This window comes from Xiphophorus maculatus, chromosome 15, assembly GCF_002775205.1.
Source record: "Xiphophorus maculatus strain JP 163 A chromosome 15, X_maculatus-5.0-male, whole genome shotgun sequence".
NCBI classification, from domain to species: Eukaryota; Metazoa; Chordata; class Actinopteri; order Cyprinodontiformes; family Poeciliidae; genus Xiphophorus; species Xiphophorus maculatus.
The window spans coordinates 16,106,062-16,118,612 of NC_036457.1; the positions used below are offsets into that span (position 1 = coordinate 16,106,062).

Below are 12,551 nucleotides of genomic sequence, written 5' to 3' on the forward strand. Positions count from 1 at the left end.
TTCACTCCACTCAAATGACTGTTTTTATTACAATAGCTCACAGTGCCATCACTGTTTGCTCTCACAAACTCAAAGGGAATTTCAAAAACTGTAACATGAGTAATAACAGTTTCATCTCAGATATTTTATCATACTGGCTGATTGAGATTCTTATGGTTCAAGTTCACAAGGTGCAGTACAGTCCAATCTAACCGTAACACCATTAAGGCTACAAACTGAACCCGACAGTAATGCAAATCCAGCCCCACAACACAAGACACTATTTAGTGCACTTGCAAGCGCTTACAGTAAAAAATTAAAAGATTTTCTTTTAGTTTTAATAAAGTAAAACTGCAATTTAGATCAGTTTTGTGTGCAACAGTTGTTTTTTTCCACATTTAAAATCAGATTAATGAAACTATTTGCTCACAAACCTGCACAAAGATTCTTGTTCTGCAGCTGAAAACCAGAATTTGTCTCTTTGTAATATAATAAAACCGACTGGCCTCGACTAACTGAACAACCCCGAGGTCTGTTCAGGACGAGCAAGAAAACAGGTGAGGAATATAACCTACACCTGTGCGCAGGTGCACCACATGCGAGGAAAAAAAAAAGCTGTAATTTGTTGTTTTTCAACAAATTTATGAGTTAAAACATTCTGCATTTAAAAAAATAAAGGGGTTTATTTTCCCAAGCAGAAAAATAAAGAAGTAACCGATAATAGCTTCCTGAACTCCACTCGGTCTTCTTGTTAGGGCAGGTAGGAAGTCAGTGAGGTATAAGCTGTCTCTTTAGCTTAGCGTCCCATGGTCGGCATGGTAACAGCCGGGCTCGTTACCGTGGCGTCCTCTGCCTTCCACTGAGACGTCACAGTCTTGATCTGAGTGAAGAACTGAATGCCCTGGAGGGAATATGGGGCGAATTTGTCGACAGGAAAACACTTTTTATGTCTTTGAGATCATTAATGAAAAGCATCTTGGAAAAAATAAATTAAAAAAAAGAGAAATTTTGTTTTTGTCTTTTTACCTGCTTGCCGTAGAAGTTTGTGTCTCCTCTGAAGGAACCTCTGGAGCCGGTGAAGGAGAACATGGGCAGAGGGACGGGAATAGGTACGTTCACCCCAACCTGTGGAAATGCATAAAACCATCCATGTCTCACTGCCAAAATTAGTGGAGATGTCTAAAGCAGCAGGGACAGACAACATACATTTATACCAAATGAATCTCTTTATTCCCAAGCGCTGAAATCTGAAATCTGGATTTAGGGATTTTGCAGAATCTAAGAGGATTTGTTGCAAACACTGACGAGAACCAGACAAATCTGAGAACTCCTATTTATAAAGCCGCGACAGAACAAAACAATCCATCTTCCTGATAAGGGGTCATGTTTGATAATTACGGCTGCTCACTGGAGCTCTGCCGAGCCATTTTACTCGGCGCCGTGTTGCACATTTTGTCGCTCAAATTGGTTTTTAGGTCCACCCAACTGCATCCGGAGGCAATTTGGTCCACGTTATTAATAACTCCGCCTAGGAAACCGACAACAAACGGTGAGGTTCCGCGGCGTTGTGCGTATACAAATTCATCAAGTAATGACAGGCTGAGATGATGATGCATATGAGCTTCAAGTCATAAACCACTGATGCTTCAGGAATGTTTTCAGCCAGCGGGAAAGCCGATTATCACAACACAACAAACCCCGGCTTCCAAGGTGCGCGACTGAGCTCGACATCGCTAATTCAAAAGCCACCCGTCTCCGTTAAAGCCGAAACGCTTGTTGATTAAACTTAACCCTTGCGTCTTTTTACAAACATCTCTCTCTCTCACCTGGCCCACATCCACCTCGTGTGTGTATTTGCGCGCCGTGGCACCGTTGGTGGTAAAGATGGCCGTGCCGTTGCCATAAGGGTTTCTGTTGATCAGAGATATGGCTTCGTCCAAGCTGTCGGCTTCCAGGATTATGAGCACCGGCCCAAAGATCTCCTCCTTGTAGCATTTCATGTCCGGCTGAAAACAACAGGCAGGATCAGAGTGCAAAAAAAAAACAATCCTGAGAGCTATTAAAGTGTAAGACTGTTACTAGTATGCTCATTTTGCAGAAAATAATGATGCATTTAGAAAAAAAAACTGCACAGCTTCCATATTTTAGGAGGCTTGGAGTGTTTCATTAGTCTGCAATATACAATGTCTGTCTAATAATAACCATGCTGGAGAGAAGAAAATCTGTATTCTCCTCAACTTAATGCTATAGTGGGACTTTTAGGCTACAACTCCACCGTCGCTGAGCTCTGTGAATTTACCGATTCATGTCAACAGAATCAGAAAAGAAATGAGGAAAGCAGGACGAACTTTTCGATTCCCCTGATGAGCAAAGAGACTGATGGGAGTTTTCTTTCACTTTAGCTCCAAATACCTTTTGCAGAAATGAAAACTTCTTCCTTGGTGATATTATTCCCTTTCCATTTTCAGAATGCCCTAAAGGGACATGCAGCCCCAGAGGAAAATTGTTCCTCTGTACAGTAAAGAATAACAATAGATTTTGTCCAACCTATAGCGGCTCTAAAAGTATTCACGCCCTTTGGACCTTTTACATTTTGTCTTGGGTTGCAACTAATGATTATTTTAGTAATCAATTATTGTGATAATTTATTAACTAATTGGATAAACAGATTTTTCATTTAACCACCTGGATCATTTTATTCAATATTAAAAATACACTGAAATATGCAAATACACAAATAATTCTTTTTTTTAAAATAGGAAAATAAACATTTTATTTCTTAAAATGCATTCCTTAAGTAAATCTAAACCGGGTGAAGTTAAAACTATACAACTTGAGGAGTTTTGGCTAAAATATATTTGCATAAGAAGGTGTTTTTATCTTAAATGTAAAATATGCATTTCTTTTGGCTTAATTACTGTTCTGAATATGTTTTGTTTCCCACATCAACAGGCCTTTTTTGAGTCTGTATACTTCAGTTAATTAATCAAATATTATTATTTAAATAATTTATTATTCAAGATTAATCCAAATTATTGTCTCAGTCCTAATTTTGCCATGTCTTTTTTGAGGATAGAGTATGATGGACCAAAACAAAGTAGTGCATGATTGTGAAGTGGATGGATACGTGTAAAACATATAAACCCAACTACCTCATGTTGGTTCATAGCATAAAACTAGGGGTGCACTGATTTATCGGTGCCGATTTCCTTCATTTTAGGAGATCGGTGATCGGCTTCATTCACATGTGAAGCCGATCTTATCCACTGATGTTATCAACCTCGGCAAAGGTCTAAAAATCAACCACTGTGCTTTTCTTTTCTCCCGTGAGAGAGGTTTGACCGACAAACCGGCCGACCAGGTCATGTCTGCACATTTACAGTTAACAACAGTCACCCTATTGTTGCCAATTCAGCAACTTTCTTGATATTTGAGCAACATTTCAGACAAATAAAACTGTATCGGCCAAAATCGGAATCAGTAAGTTAGGCTTTTTAAAAGATCGGCGATCGGCCAGAAATCTGCAATCGGTGCAGCCCTACATAAAACCTAATCAGAAAAAAGCCTGGGGGGGTTGAATACTTTTTCAAGACTGTAAATTCAGATCGTCAGCGCACCTTTACGTTGCTCAGGATGGTGGGTCCGACAAAGTTTCCGTTCTCGTATCCTTTGACGTGGACATTCCTCCCGTCCAGCAGCAGCTTAGCGCCTTCATCCACGCCGCTCTGGATCAAATACTCCACCTTGGCTCTGGCTTCAGGGGAGATCAGGGGCCCCACGTCGGCCCCGGGCTGATCGCCTGGAGCAAAACAATTTGTATATTTGAGCAGGGCAGCGTCCTGAATGGGCATTTTCTGATCAAATCTGCAGTAAGTGTTTATACTTTAGGCTGTTTTGCATATAAAAAAGAAGAAGACATTAATCTTCTATTGACTGTTCCTGAGGTGGAGTTACCTGCGTTTACTCGGAGCGATCTGGAGCGCTCCACCAGCTCTGGGAGCCAGTCACGAGACTCCCCAACGAAGATAGCAGTGGAGAGAGCCATGCATCGCTGGCCGGCTGCTCCGAAAGCGGCCCCCACCAGCTGGTTGATGGTGTTCTCTTTGTTGGCGTCAGGCATCACCACACCGTGGTTCTTGGCACCCTGAACGACAAAATTGAGGACAGCTCTGCGACGTGCGAATTATCACTGAAAATAATTGGCTCTTTAACGTCAGAGTGGTGCAATTTGAGAGCGTGAGAGTACCATGTTGGACTGAACCCTCTTTCCGTTCTTGGAGCCGCGCTCGTAGATGTACTCTCCTGCTTGGTTGGATCCCACAAAGCTGATGGCTTTGATGGCCGGATGGTCACAGATGAAATTCACAGCTACACACACAAAAAGAAAAAAACTCAAAGTGGTTTAAGCCTTTTTTTTTTTCTTTTTTTTTATCTGTGCCTAGGCTTTAAAGGAACGCATCCAAATTATGATTTGCACAGCTTCGAACAAGCATTCCCAACTTTCCACAAGTTGTCATATTACAGCCACACACTTTAATTTAATTTATTAGGATTTGATTTTGCAGTTATGAAGCCAAAACTGTCCAAAAATGAATATATGATTCATATCAGGTTAGAAAAAAATTTATTTGTCTGTAAATATACTTGGAACTTCTCAAATGGCTTAACCTGGTTAAGTCTTAACCTGGTTAAGTCTATGCCCTTTGACTATAAAAAATAAAATCTCCTATTAAGCACCTTTTACTATCCAATTATTAATTGATGAATAAAAAAAAAGTCAATAGATTAATCCTACTCTGTCTTGACATATTTTCACTATTTTATTACATTTTAGGCAAAAAATTTCAATTTTCTTATTTAAAAAAATGTATTTAATTATTTAGTTGCATTTATTAAACAGTTTCTAACATTGTATAAAAAAATGCCTATGCGTTTAAATAAAAAATCTGCAAAATGAGACAATTTTTTTTAATCATGACATTTTATAACTATTACTGTTTTTCTAGTTTACTGTACGACTGTAACTGCTTGTCGCAGTTTTTATAGTCCACAAACACAAATACTGCTCCTGCAAAACATTCCCATCTTTAGGACACGAGTCACATAACTAGTGAGTGCTGTAACTAAAATGCACAAAGTAACTTCATTTAATCATATTTTCAAATCTATTAATACACCTTTATAGAACAAACAGTAGAAGAAAATAATAATTAAAAAAACAGCAATCCAAACAAAACCCAGAGTTTTACGATAAATCAAAATCTTATAAAAACTTTATCATGGAAAATGACAAACAATACGATAAATGCATGTGACTATAGTTTATATAATTTGTGGAAGGGAGTTATTTTTGGACTCCTCCCTATTGTTTACCACAAACTCGCACTGTGAAGCCGTGACGGAGCAGAGACTCACCTGCATGCTGCCCATGGATGATGTTCAAGGTGCCATCTGGTGCGCCCGCGTCCTGCAGCAGCTTGGCCAGGAGCATGGTGCATCCTGGGACGCGCTCGGACGGCTTCATCAAGTACGTGTTGCCGCACACCATCCCGATGGGGAACATCCACAGAGGAATCATGGCGGGGAAGTTGAAGGGGGCGACGCCGGCGCAGACGCCGAGGGGCAGGCGGTACGTGTACGTGTCCATGTCCTTGGTGATGGAGGGGAGGGTTTCGCCCAGCATGAGGGAGGTGATGCTGCAGGCGTGCTCTACCACCTCTGAGGGGGGCAGGTGAAGAACGAAACAGTTTTGGATTGATCATTTACATGTTAAAAAAAAAAAAAAAAAAGTTCATGAAATGTAACGAGACAGCCAAAACGCTCTTGTTCTGCTCACTTATTTACACGCAGGCAGCTTGGAACCAAATCAAAAGCATCGCTACTCTGACAAAACGTGTTCTCCACGTTGCGTTGGTATTAACACACACGTTAATTACCACACAAGCTACAGCTCAAGTGTGATTGGAAGCAGACGGCTTTCGCAGCCAAAAGTCTTGCCCCCCTCCACCACCTACCGACCGACTCTGCGTATTTGTATGCAGATATCTGTTTAAAGAGATTAACCTGCTACCCTGAGCCTGATTGTGTTCATTAGGGACAATTAAGAAGGCTCCCACCTGCCTCGGTAAGCTCCCGTAATAGATGGCGCGTGTCAGGGATAAATCCAAGCCGAGACACGGTGGGGAATGTCAGCAGACTCGTCAGGCAGGATTGCATTCACTTCCAAATCGGCAGAAGGGTGAGCCAAAATTTACAGTGAATTGCAGAAGTATCTGTACTTCTTCAAATCGAGATTTTAAGTGACAGATGAAATAAAAGTGGTGCATAATTGTGAGGTGGATAGAAAAGATGCTAGGCTTTTCTCTGTTTTTTTTAATAATCAGTAGCCGTTTGTTTTAAATACATTATTCCTTCATATTGATTTTACAACATTTTCATCAATTACTTAAAACTATATCTTGCTGAAAAGTTACTTGTAAGTTCGCTTTGTCTTATTTCAAGTGCCCTAAGATATTTGCACTAGAAAGTAGACCAAAAAATACTTAAGATTTTGTGGTTTTGCAGTGTTCAAAAGTTAACCAACTTGTATTCAGGTTCCCCCTGTGTGTAATTAAAGCTCATAATAAATCCAGCTGTTCTGTGGGGGATTATTAAGAGACCGCTAGTGAACAAACGGCATCGTGAAGATCAAGGGACACAGCAGGCAAGTCGGGGAGAAAGACGTGGAGAAATTTAGAGCGGGGTTAGATTATAAAACACTATCTCAAGCTTTAAACTTCCCTCTGAGCATCTTTCTCTGATAATGAATCAGAGAATCAGTCAATGGGAGAAGTGAAAGTCTTACAACAATGGCACTGTGGTTCTTTCTAGTTCACCCTCCTATCCAAAGTTTGTATTTTAACTTCTACAAAAAAAGAAAAAGTTCAATTTCCAAGTAATAAGCTGTGATAAAAACTTCAACAAACTTCAAGCACCAGTGCCCCCCTGCTCAGGAGAAAATCTGTACTCCAGGCAGCGGCGCTCCAAATGGAGCCTGTCTTTCAGCTGATAATAGAAAAGTTATCATGCCAGAATAATCCGAGCACACAAAAACTGGGATCTCCACCAAGTACCGAAAAAATGAATATCTTTTTTTTTTTTGCCACAGCTCTATCTTGTAGTTACTGAAATAGCTCTTTTTTTAATTTTATTTTAAGTGGGCAGGACTCTCTCAGCTTCTCAATATGTTTCTACTTGATGCCAGAAAGACTCGGTGAGGTGAGCTAAACAATTACTCTTTTATTCCAAACAGAAACACAGCCTGGAAAGACTTTTTCACATGCCGTCAAATGAAATATCCTAACGCTGCACCGGTACTGTTCGCTACAGTGTTTACATTTCAGAGATAAAAACCCTGCGACCGCTTAGTTGTCAAACTTTGAACTTGAAAAACAGACAATATTTGATACAGTTTCAGCTGAGGAATGTGGATTTCTGCTGTTTTTTCTGCAGCTCTTAATAAACGTTATTCCACCAGAAGAGAAGAGAAGAGCTAGCTATTTTAGTAATTAGTTAATCAATTATTCTGACGATTAATCAGTTAATCAGATTTTTTTAAATGGCACATTCTACAGATTTTTTTATTTAACCACGTAATCCTTTTTTTTATATAATATTAGAAATATATTAAAAGATGCAAATAAAAAAATCACTTAAATTTCTTTTTTAATTAAGAAAATAAAGATTTTTTTGCCTAAAATGCAATACCACAGCATCCCTTTGACAAATCTGAAGCAGGTGAAGCTAAAACTTTAGCATTTAAGGGCTTTTGACTAAAACATATTTACACACAAGTGTGTTTTTATTTTAAATGCAAAATGTAAATATTATTGTTTTGAATACGTTGGGATATTTTCCACCAGACGGCCTTTTTTTGATTCTGTAGACTCCAGCTAACGATTGATCGATTACTAAATTACCTGCCGATTAATCTGATTAATCGTTCCAGCTCTACAGTGAACGTTTTACTCACGGAGTCCTCTGAACACGTCTCCCTCTGCGTCGGCAAGCGTTTTGCCCTGCTCCAAGGTGATTAGCTTTGCCAGTTCTTTCTGAAACATTAGAAAAAACACGTGAAGCTCAGCTCAGCAGACGAGATAACCGTGTAAGAAGGCGGCCAATTTCCCTACAATGTTGTCCTTGATAAGCTGCTGGTAGCGCAGGAAGATCTGCTGCCTGCTGAGGACGGACGTCTCGGACCACGAGCGGAAAGCTCTGGAGCAGGAATCCACGGCGGCCACCATCTCCGCCTGAGTGGCTTTGGGAACGCGTCCCACCACTTCGTTAGTGGCCTGAGGGGAAGGAGAGACGTTATTCAGAGCTGACTGGGAGAAAATAAAGTGATTGCTTGGCATCAAATGCTGGACATTATTCCATTAATATTAACAATAGATTAGGGTTTGGTTTTTTTTTCTCCTGTCATTTACAGCTTTTGTGTTTTTTTTTATGTGATGAGATGGATCTGTTCCAAGGCAGTAATCAGACACAGCGTAGCTAGCGGCTAATACTTGACAAGCTACAAACTTTTTTCTCTTGCTTAACAAATCAGGCAACAACACAAAGGCAACTGGAGAGACTAATTTATCCACATGTAGCGTCTTACGAAACCCCTTGAGCCTTTTCACATTTTGAGAATCACGGCAAAAAAAAAAAAAAAAAAAAAAACCCTTATCAAATACTTTTGGTCTAGTTTCTAGAGTATATTTGAAATAGGACAAACCTAATGGACAAGTAACTTTTTAAGCAAGATACAGGAGCTTGTTTTAAGTCAAAAGTTTCCTTAATACCGGTGAAAAGTAGCTCCGCAGGCAGATTAGCTCACTTATAACATGGAGGGAAATGTCTCGTTACACAGACATTTCTGCAGCTTTCACCAACTCTAATTTAAGACCTGTATCTCCACAGAAATGCACAAACTTCGTCCAGCCAACTGGATTTGCTCGTAGCCATCATAGAAGCAAAACAAAGCTAGCTAGCAAAGTATGTTAGCAATGAGCTACCAGTAGCCTCAACTGTCCGAAGTCACACTCAGTGTAGAAATCTAAGTGTCTCAAACTTTTGCCTTACATACAGTACCAATTAAATAGTCCTATCAAGACACAAGGTTAATTTAAGTTGTTTTAAGGCCTTAATTTTAGCTATATGAATTTAAGATTTTTTAAGGACACATGGACACTCTGCTATAAGTAGAACTAGTAAATTTTTTGTCAATATCAGGGAATTGCTTACTTAAAACGAGTGCCGACATCTTGCTGAAAAGTTATTTGTTAGCTAGCCTTTCACTCCATTTTGAGAAGTGGAGAGGAAATTATACATGGTTTATTTTATACAAGTAATAGTCAATACTTTGTAACTCGTCTATGCAGAAGTTGTAGCTTTTGGAGTTTGTCCAGCTTTAAACACCAGAAAACTTGAGCTCATTCCAAAACAGATCAAGACTTCACACCTCAACCCAAACCCTACCATCGTGGCTCTGACTGTGCCTGTTACTCTGCCTCATTCTCAAGTCTTTCTCCTCATCCAACAGGGTTTTTCTGGTAATATTTTCCTGCAACTAAGAATGTTTTGGTCAATTGACATCAACCTCTTCGTAACCTGTTATTGTACTGCTGCCGTGTCTCCGTGTCTGGATGAACACTCACAGGGTTGTGGATGTCCAGCCACTCAGAAGAGTTGGACTCAACAAACTTGCCATCGATGAAGAGTTTGGTCGTCGGCTGGAAGATAAAAGCAGCGTAGAATTAACGCCCCTTTCCTGCATGATTACATTCTTAATAACTCTGCTGACAACATCCATCAATCACTACAAAGTGAGCCGAGAGTGTAATGTCTCCTTGAAGCGTTTCATAGTTGACTGGCTGCCATTAATTGAGCTGACCACGATAATTTGGCTTAATGGTGTGTCTATTTACCTGCTGTGTGTTTTATTAAAGAGTATAAAGGTGAACAAACCAGGTCTTTTTCACTGTCCTATTTTAAACTTACAACCTAGTGATGCACTCATCTTCTGCAAATAATTTAGGAGGTTTAATTCAAAGCTTTAATTGAATTTCAAATGCTCCAAATATATTACAAGGTTTGCTTCAATGTCATCTACTCTGAGTAAGTGATTTAGCGTTGCGCTTCTAGATGCCAATGAAACATAAAAGCACATCTGGAGGGATGGAATTATGAATAAATAAACGTTAAAGACGTAATTTATGCAATATTTGTAATTAGATTGAGTGCAATAAATAAATCAACTGTTTAGAAAAAAAATATTTGTTTTTGTCCCCCCAATAGCTACAGCTCAGCTCCATAAATCCTAATTTCCAGCAATTATCCGAGTATAAAATGTGAAGGTGTTGATAAAGTCAAAGGCTGGCCGACTAGTTTTCAATGAATGTTTTTCCGAGGCCAGAAAAAAAAACAGTACGGCTCTTTTACAGCTTATTAGTTTCTAATCATGCATTAGGGAAAAAAGCTTTGCTTTGCCTACAAAAAAAACAACAGATTTATTTGTGTTTCTTTATGCATTTACTTGGTAACAATACATTTTGATTTTTCACGCATTTCCAGACAATCGCCTAAGATTGTTTGATAAAACAACACAAAGCAAAAATACTCAGCATTCACAAAGCAATCATTTACATGAAACCAGTGAACTCTATTTCGATCGCTTCATAAGGTTTTCTCAGCAGCTGATGACGGCGCGTCATTTCACTGCGTGAAGCTCTGAAGACGAAGAACTTTCATTGAACGAAGTCAACATGGCCGCAGCTCGAACACGACTCGGAAACGCCTCCAATTAGAAGTCCGGGATATCAAAAATAATCTTGTGAAGGCGATGTTGTTGCTAAATATTGCCATGACGATATTGGTCGTGATAAATCCACTCCTTCTTGACTTTTCTCTAAACTTTAGCGGTTTTAAAGCCTCTCTGTGACCTTTAGCAAAGCGTCATCTGAGTCAGGAAAATGAACTGCTGACATTAAACACTTACTGCCTTCCAAACAATCCTTGTAAAATCCCATATTAGTGTTGCACATTATGGTAAGGATAATAAATCTGTGATGTATTATTTAGCTCCGTCTCACAACCTCACCATGAACTCCCTCAACTGTTGCTATCAAGAAAAAATAAAAAGAACGTACCACAGCATCAAAAGCAGAACCGTCAGACTGCTACACAGCTTTCCGCCTCAAGCTGATAAACCGCTGTGATATTATTACCCTTACTTTGAACGTTGCAGTTTATATTTTGTATTTCATCTCCCCAAACTTTTTCCTTTTTCAGAATAATATTTGAAGACCCCAGGAAAACTGTCTTGCTAAGTTGTACACCAGTAAGTAAACAAGGACATGAGAATAAACATATTTGATTTGATTTGATGAAGCATTTGACTCAAGATGCATCTTTGCTGCATTGATTGTTTGACGCTGCGTAACAGATATTTATAGCTCTGCTTTTCTATTATGGAGTCGTCTGTTACAAGGTAGCCAAGGCAATAAAAAGGTATCTGCCAGCATCTGTTGCTGTTCTGTTGGCTTATTTGTCATACTTAATGTTCCACATTATGAAACAAATATTGATATTAGATAAAGTCGGTCCTAATCTAAAAGGTCTCTGACCTTTAGAATAAAGAAAATCACTTACGGGCCTCGTCTGACAACATGTAGTCGGCGAAAAGACGTCAAAAAGCAACACATCAGGTTCCCGATCTAAATAAATACAGGCCCACACGAGAGACAAAGTGACTGACATTTATCTATCCAGGAAAGGTTACAAATCCATTCCTAATGCTTTGTGACTGCAGATCCAGAAATAAAGAAAAGACGGAACAGGCGGCTTACCGCTAACAGTCAAAGAGCGCATCAATAAATTATTAAGAGTGTCGCCAAAAACTCAGAACAATCTCTGCAGATTGGTCAAAAACTGCATTCATGGGAAAGTTACAACCCCACAACTGACCAAAAACAACACAAAGACACGTCTCTTGTTTTCTAAAAAGGAAACATCTGGCTGACGGCACAGACTGATGGGAAAATTCTGTATACCGACAAGACAATAATGGGACGTTTCGTCCTGTCAGATGTTGAATAAAACTGCAGGAAGCATTTATACCAGCAGCCACGCATGCTGGTGAAAGAGCAGAAAGAAAATGAAGGTTCTGAGGTGGCCTAGTCAAAGTTGGAACGTATGTCATGTTGAGATGCAATGAAATGATGTTGAACAAGTCGTTCACGCTTGAAAATCTGCTAACGTGGCTGAATCAGTACAATTCTGCAAAGAAGAGTGGGTCAAAATTCCTCCACGGAGAGCAATGTCAGTTCATACACAAACTTGATGGAAACCTTTGCTGCCATGGGGGGCAAAAATGTTTTTATTTTATGTCAAGGAGGCACATAAGCTAATCTGGAGAAATTTATTCCATTAATAAAATTATTAAATGAATGAGAAAACTGCATTTTGTACTTATTTAGATCATTTCTCTCTGGTAAATATTATTTTTTTCAAGATTAGAAATAGTTAAGAGTGACAAAAAAAACCCCTAA

The 12,551-nt window shown here is 39.4% G+C and overlaps 2 protein-coding genes across 4 annotated transcripts in view; both read right to left on the bottom strand.

Annotated features, from left to right (window-relative positions):
- Nucleotides 1-12,551, bottom strand: part of LOC102226763 (ectonucleoside triphosphate diphosphohydrolase 5-like) — a 30,360-nt gene that overhangs the window by 11,530 nt on the left and 6,279 nt on the right. The window lies entirely within an intron of this gene.
- LOC102221845 (methylmalonate-semialdehyde dehydrogenase [acylating], mitochondrial) overlaps nt 1-12,551 on the bottom strand; it is an 18,841-nt gene continuing 6,290 nt past the window's right edge. Inside the window, exons 4-13 of one of the 3 annotated variants that reach the window (XM_005805619.2) lie at nt 9,660-9,734; nt 8,148-8,309; nt 7,991-8,069; nt 5,395-5,697; nt 4,226-4,347; nt 3,934-4,123; nt 3,597-3,778; nt 1,806-1,985; nt 1,006-1,104; nt 1-880 (exon numbers count right to left, since the gene is read on the bottom strand). In XM_005805619.2, the coding sequence (XP_005805676.1) occupies nt 776-880; nt 1,006-1,104; nt 1,806-1,985; nt 3,597-3,778; nt 3,934-4,123; nt 4,226-4,347; nt 5,395-5,697; nt 7,991-8,069; nt 8,148-8,309; nt 9,660-9,734 (1,497 nt within the window). In that variant the 3' untranslated portion in view covers nt 1-775. Of the gene's footprint in view, nt 881-1,005; nt 1,105-1,805; nt 1,986-3,596; nt 3,779-3,933; nt 4,124-4,225; nt 4,348-5,394; nt 5,698-7,990; nt 8,070-8,147; nt 8,310-9,480; nt 9,562-9,612; nt 9,631-9,659; nt 9,735-12,551 lie in introns of those variants that run through there. The other 2 variants (XM_023348039.1, XM_023348038.1) reach the window with 2 other exon arrangements.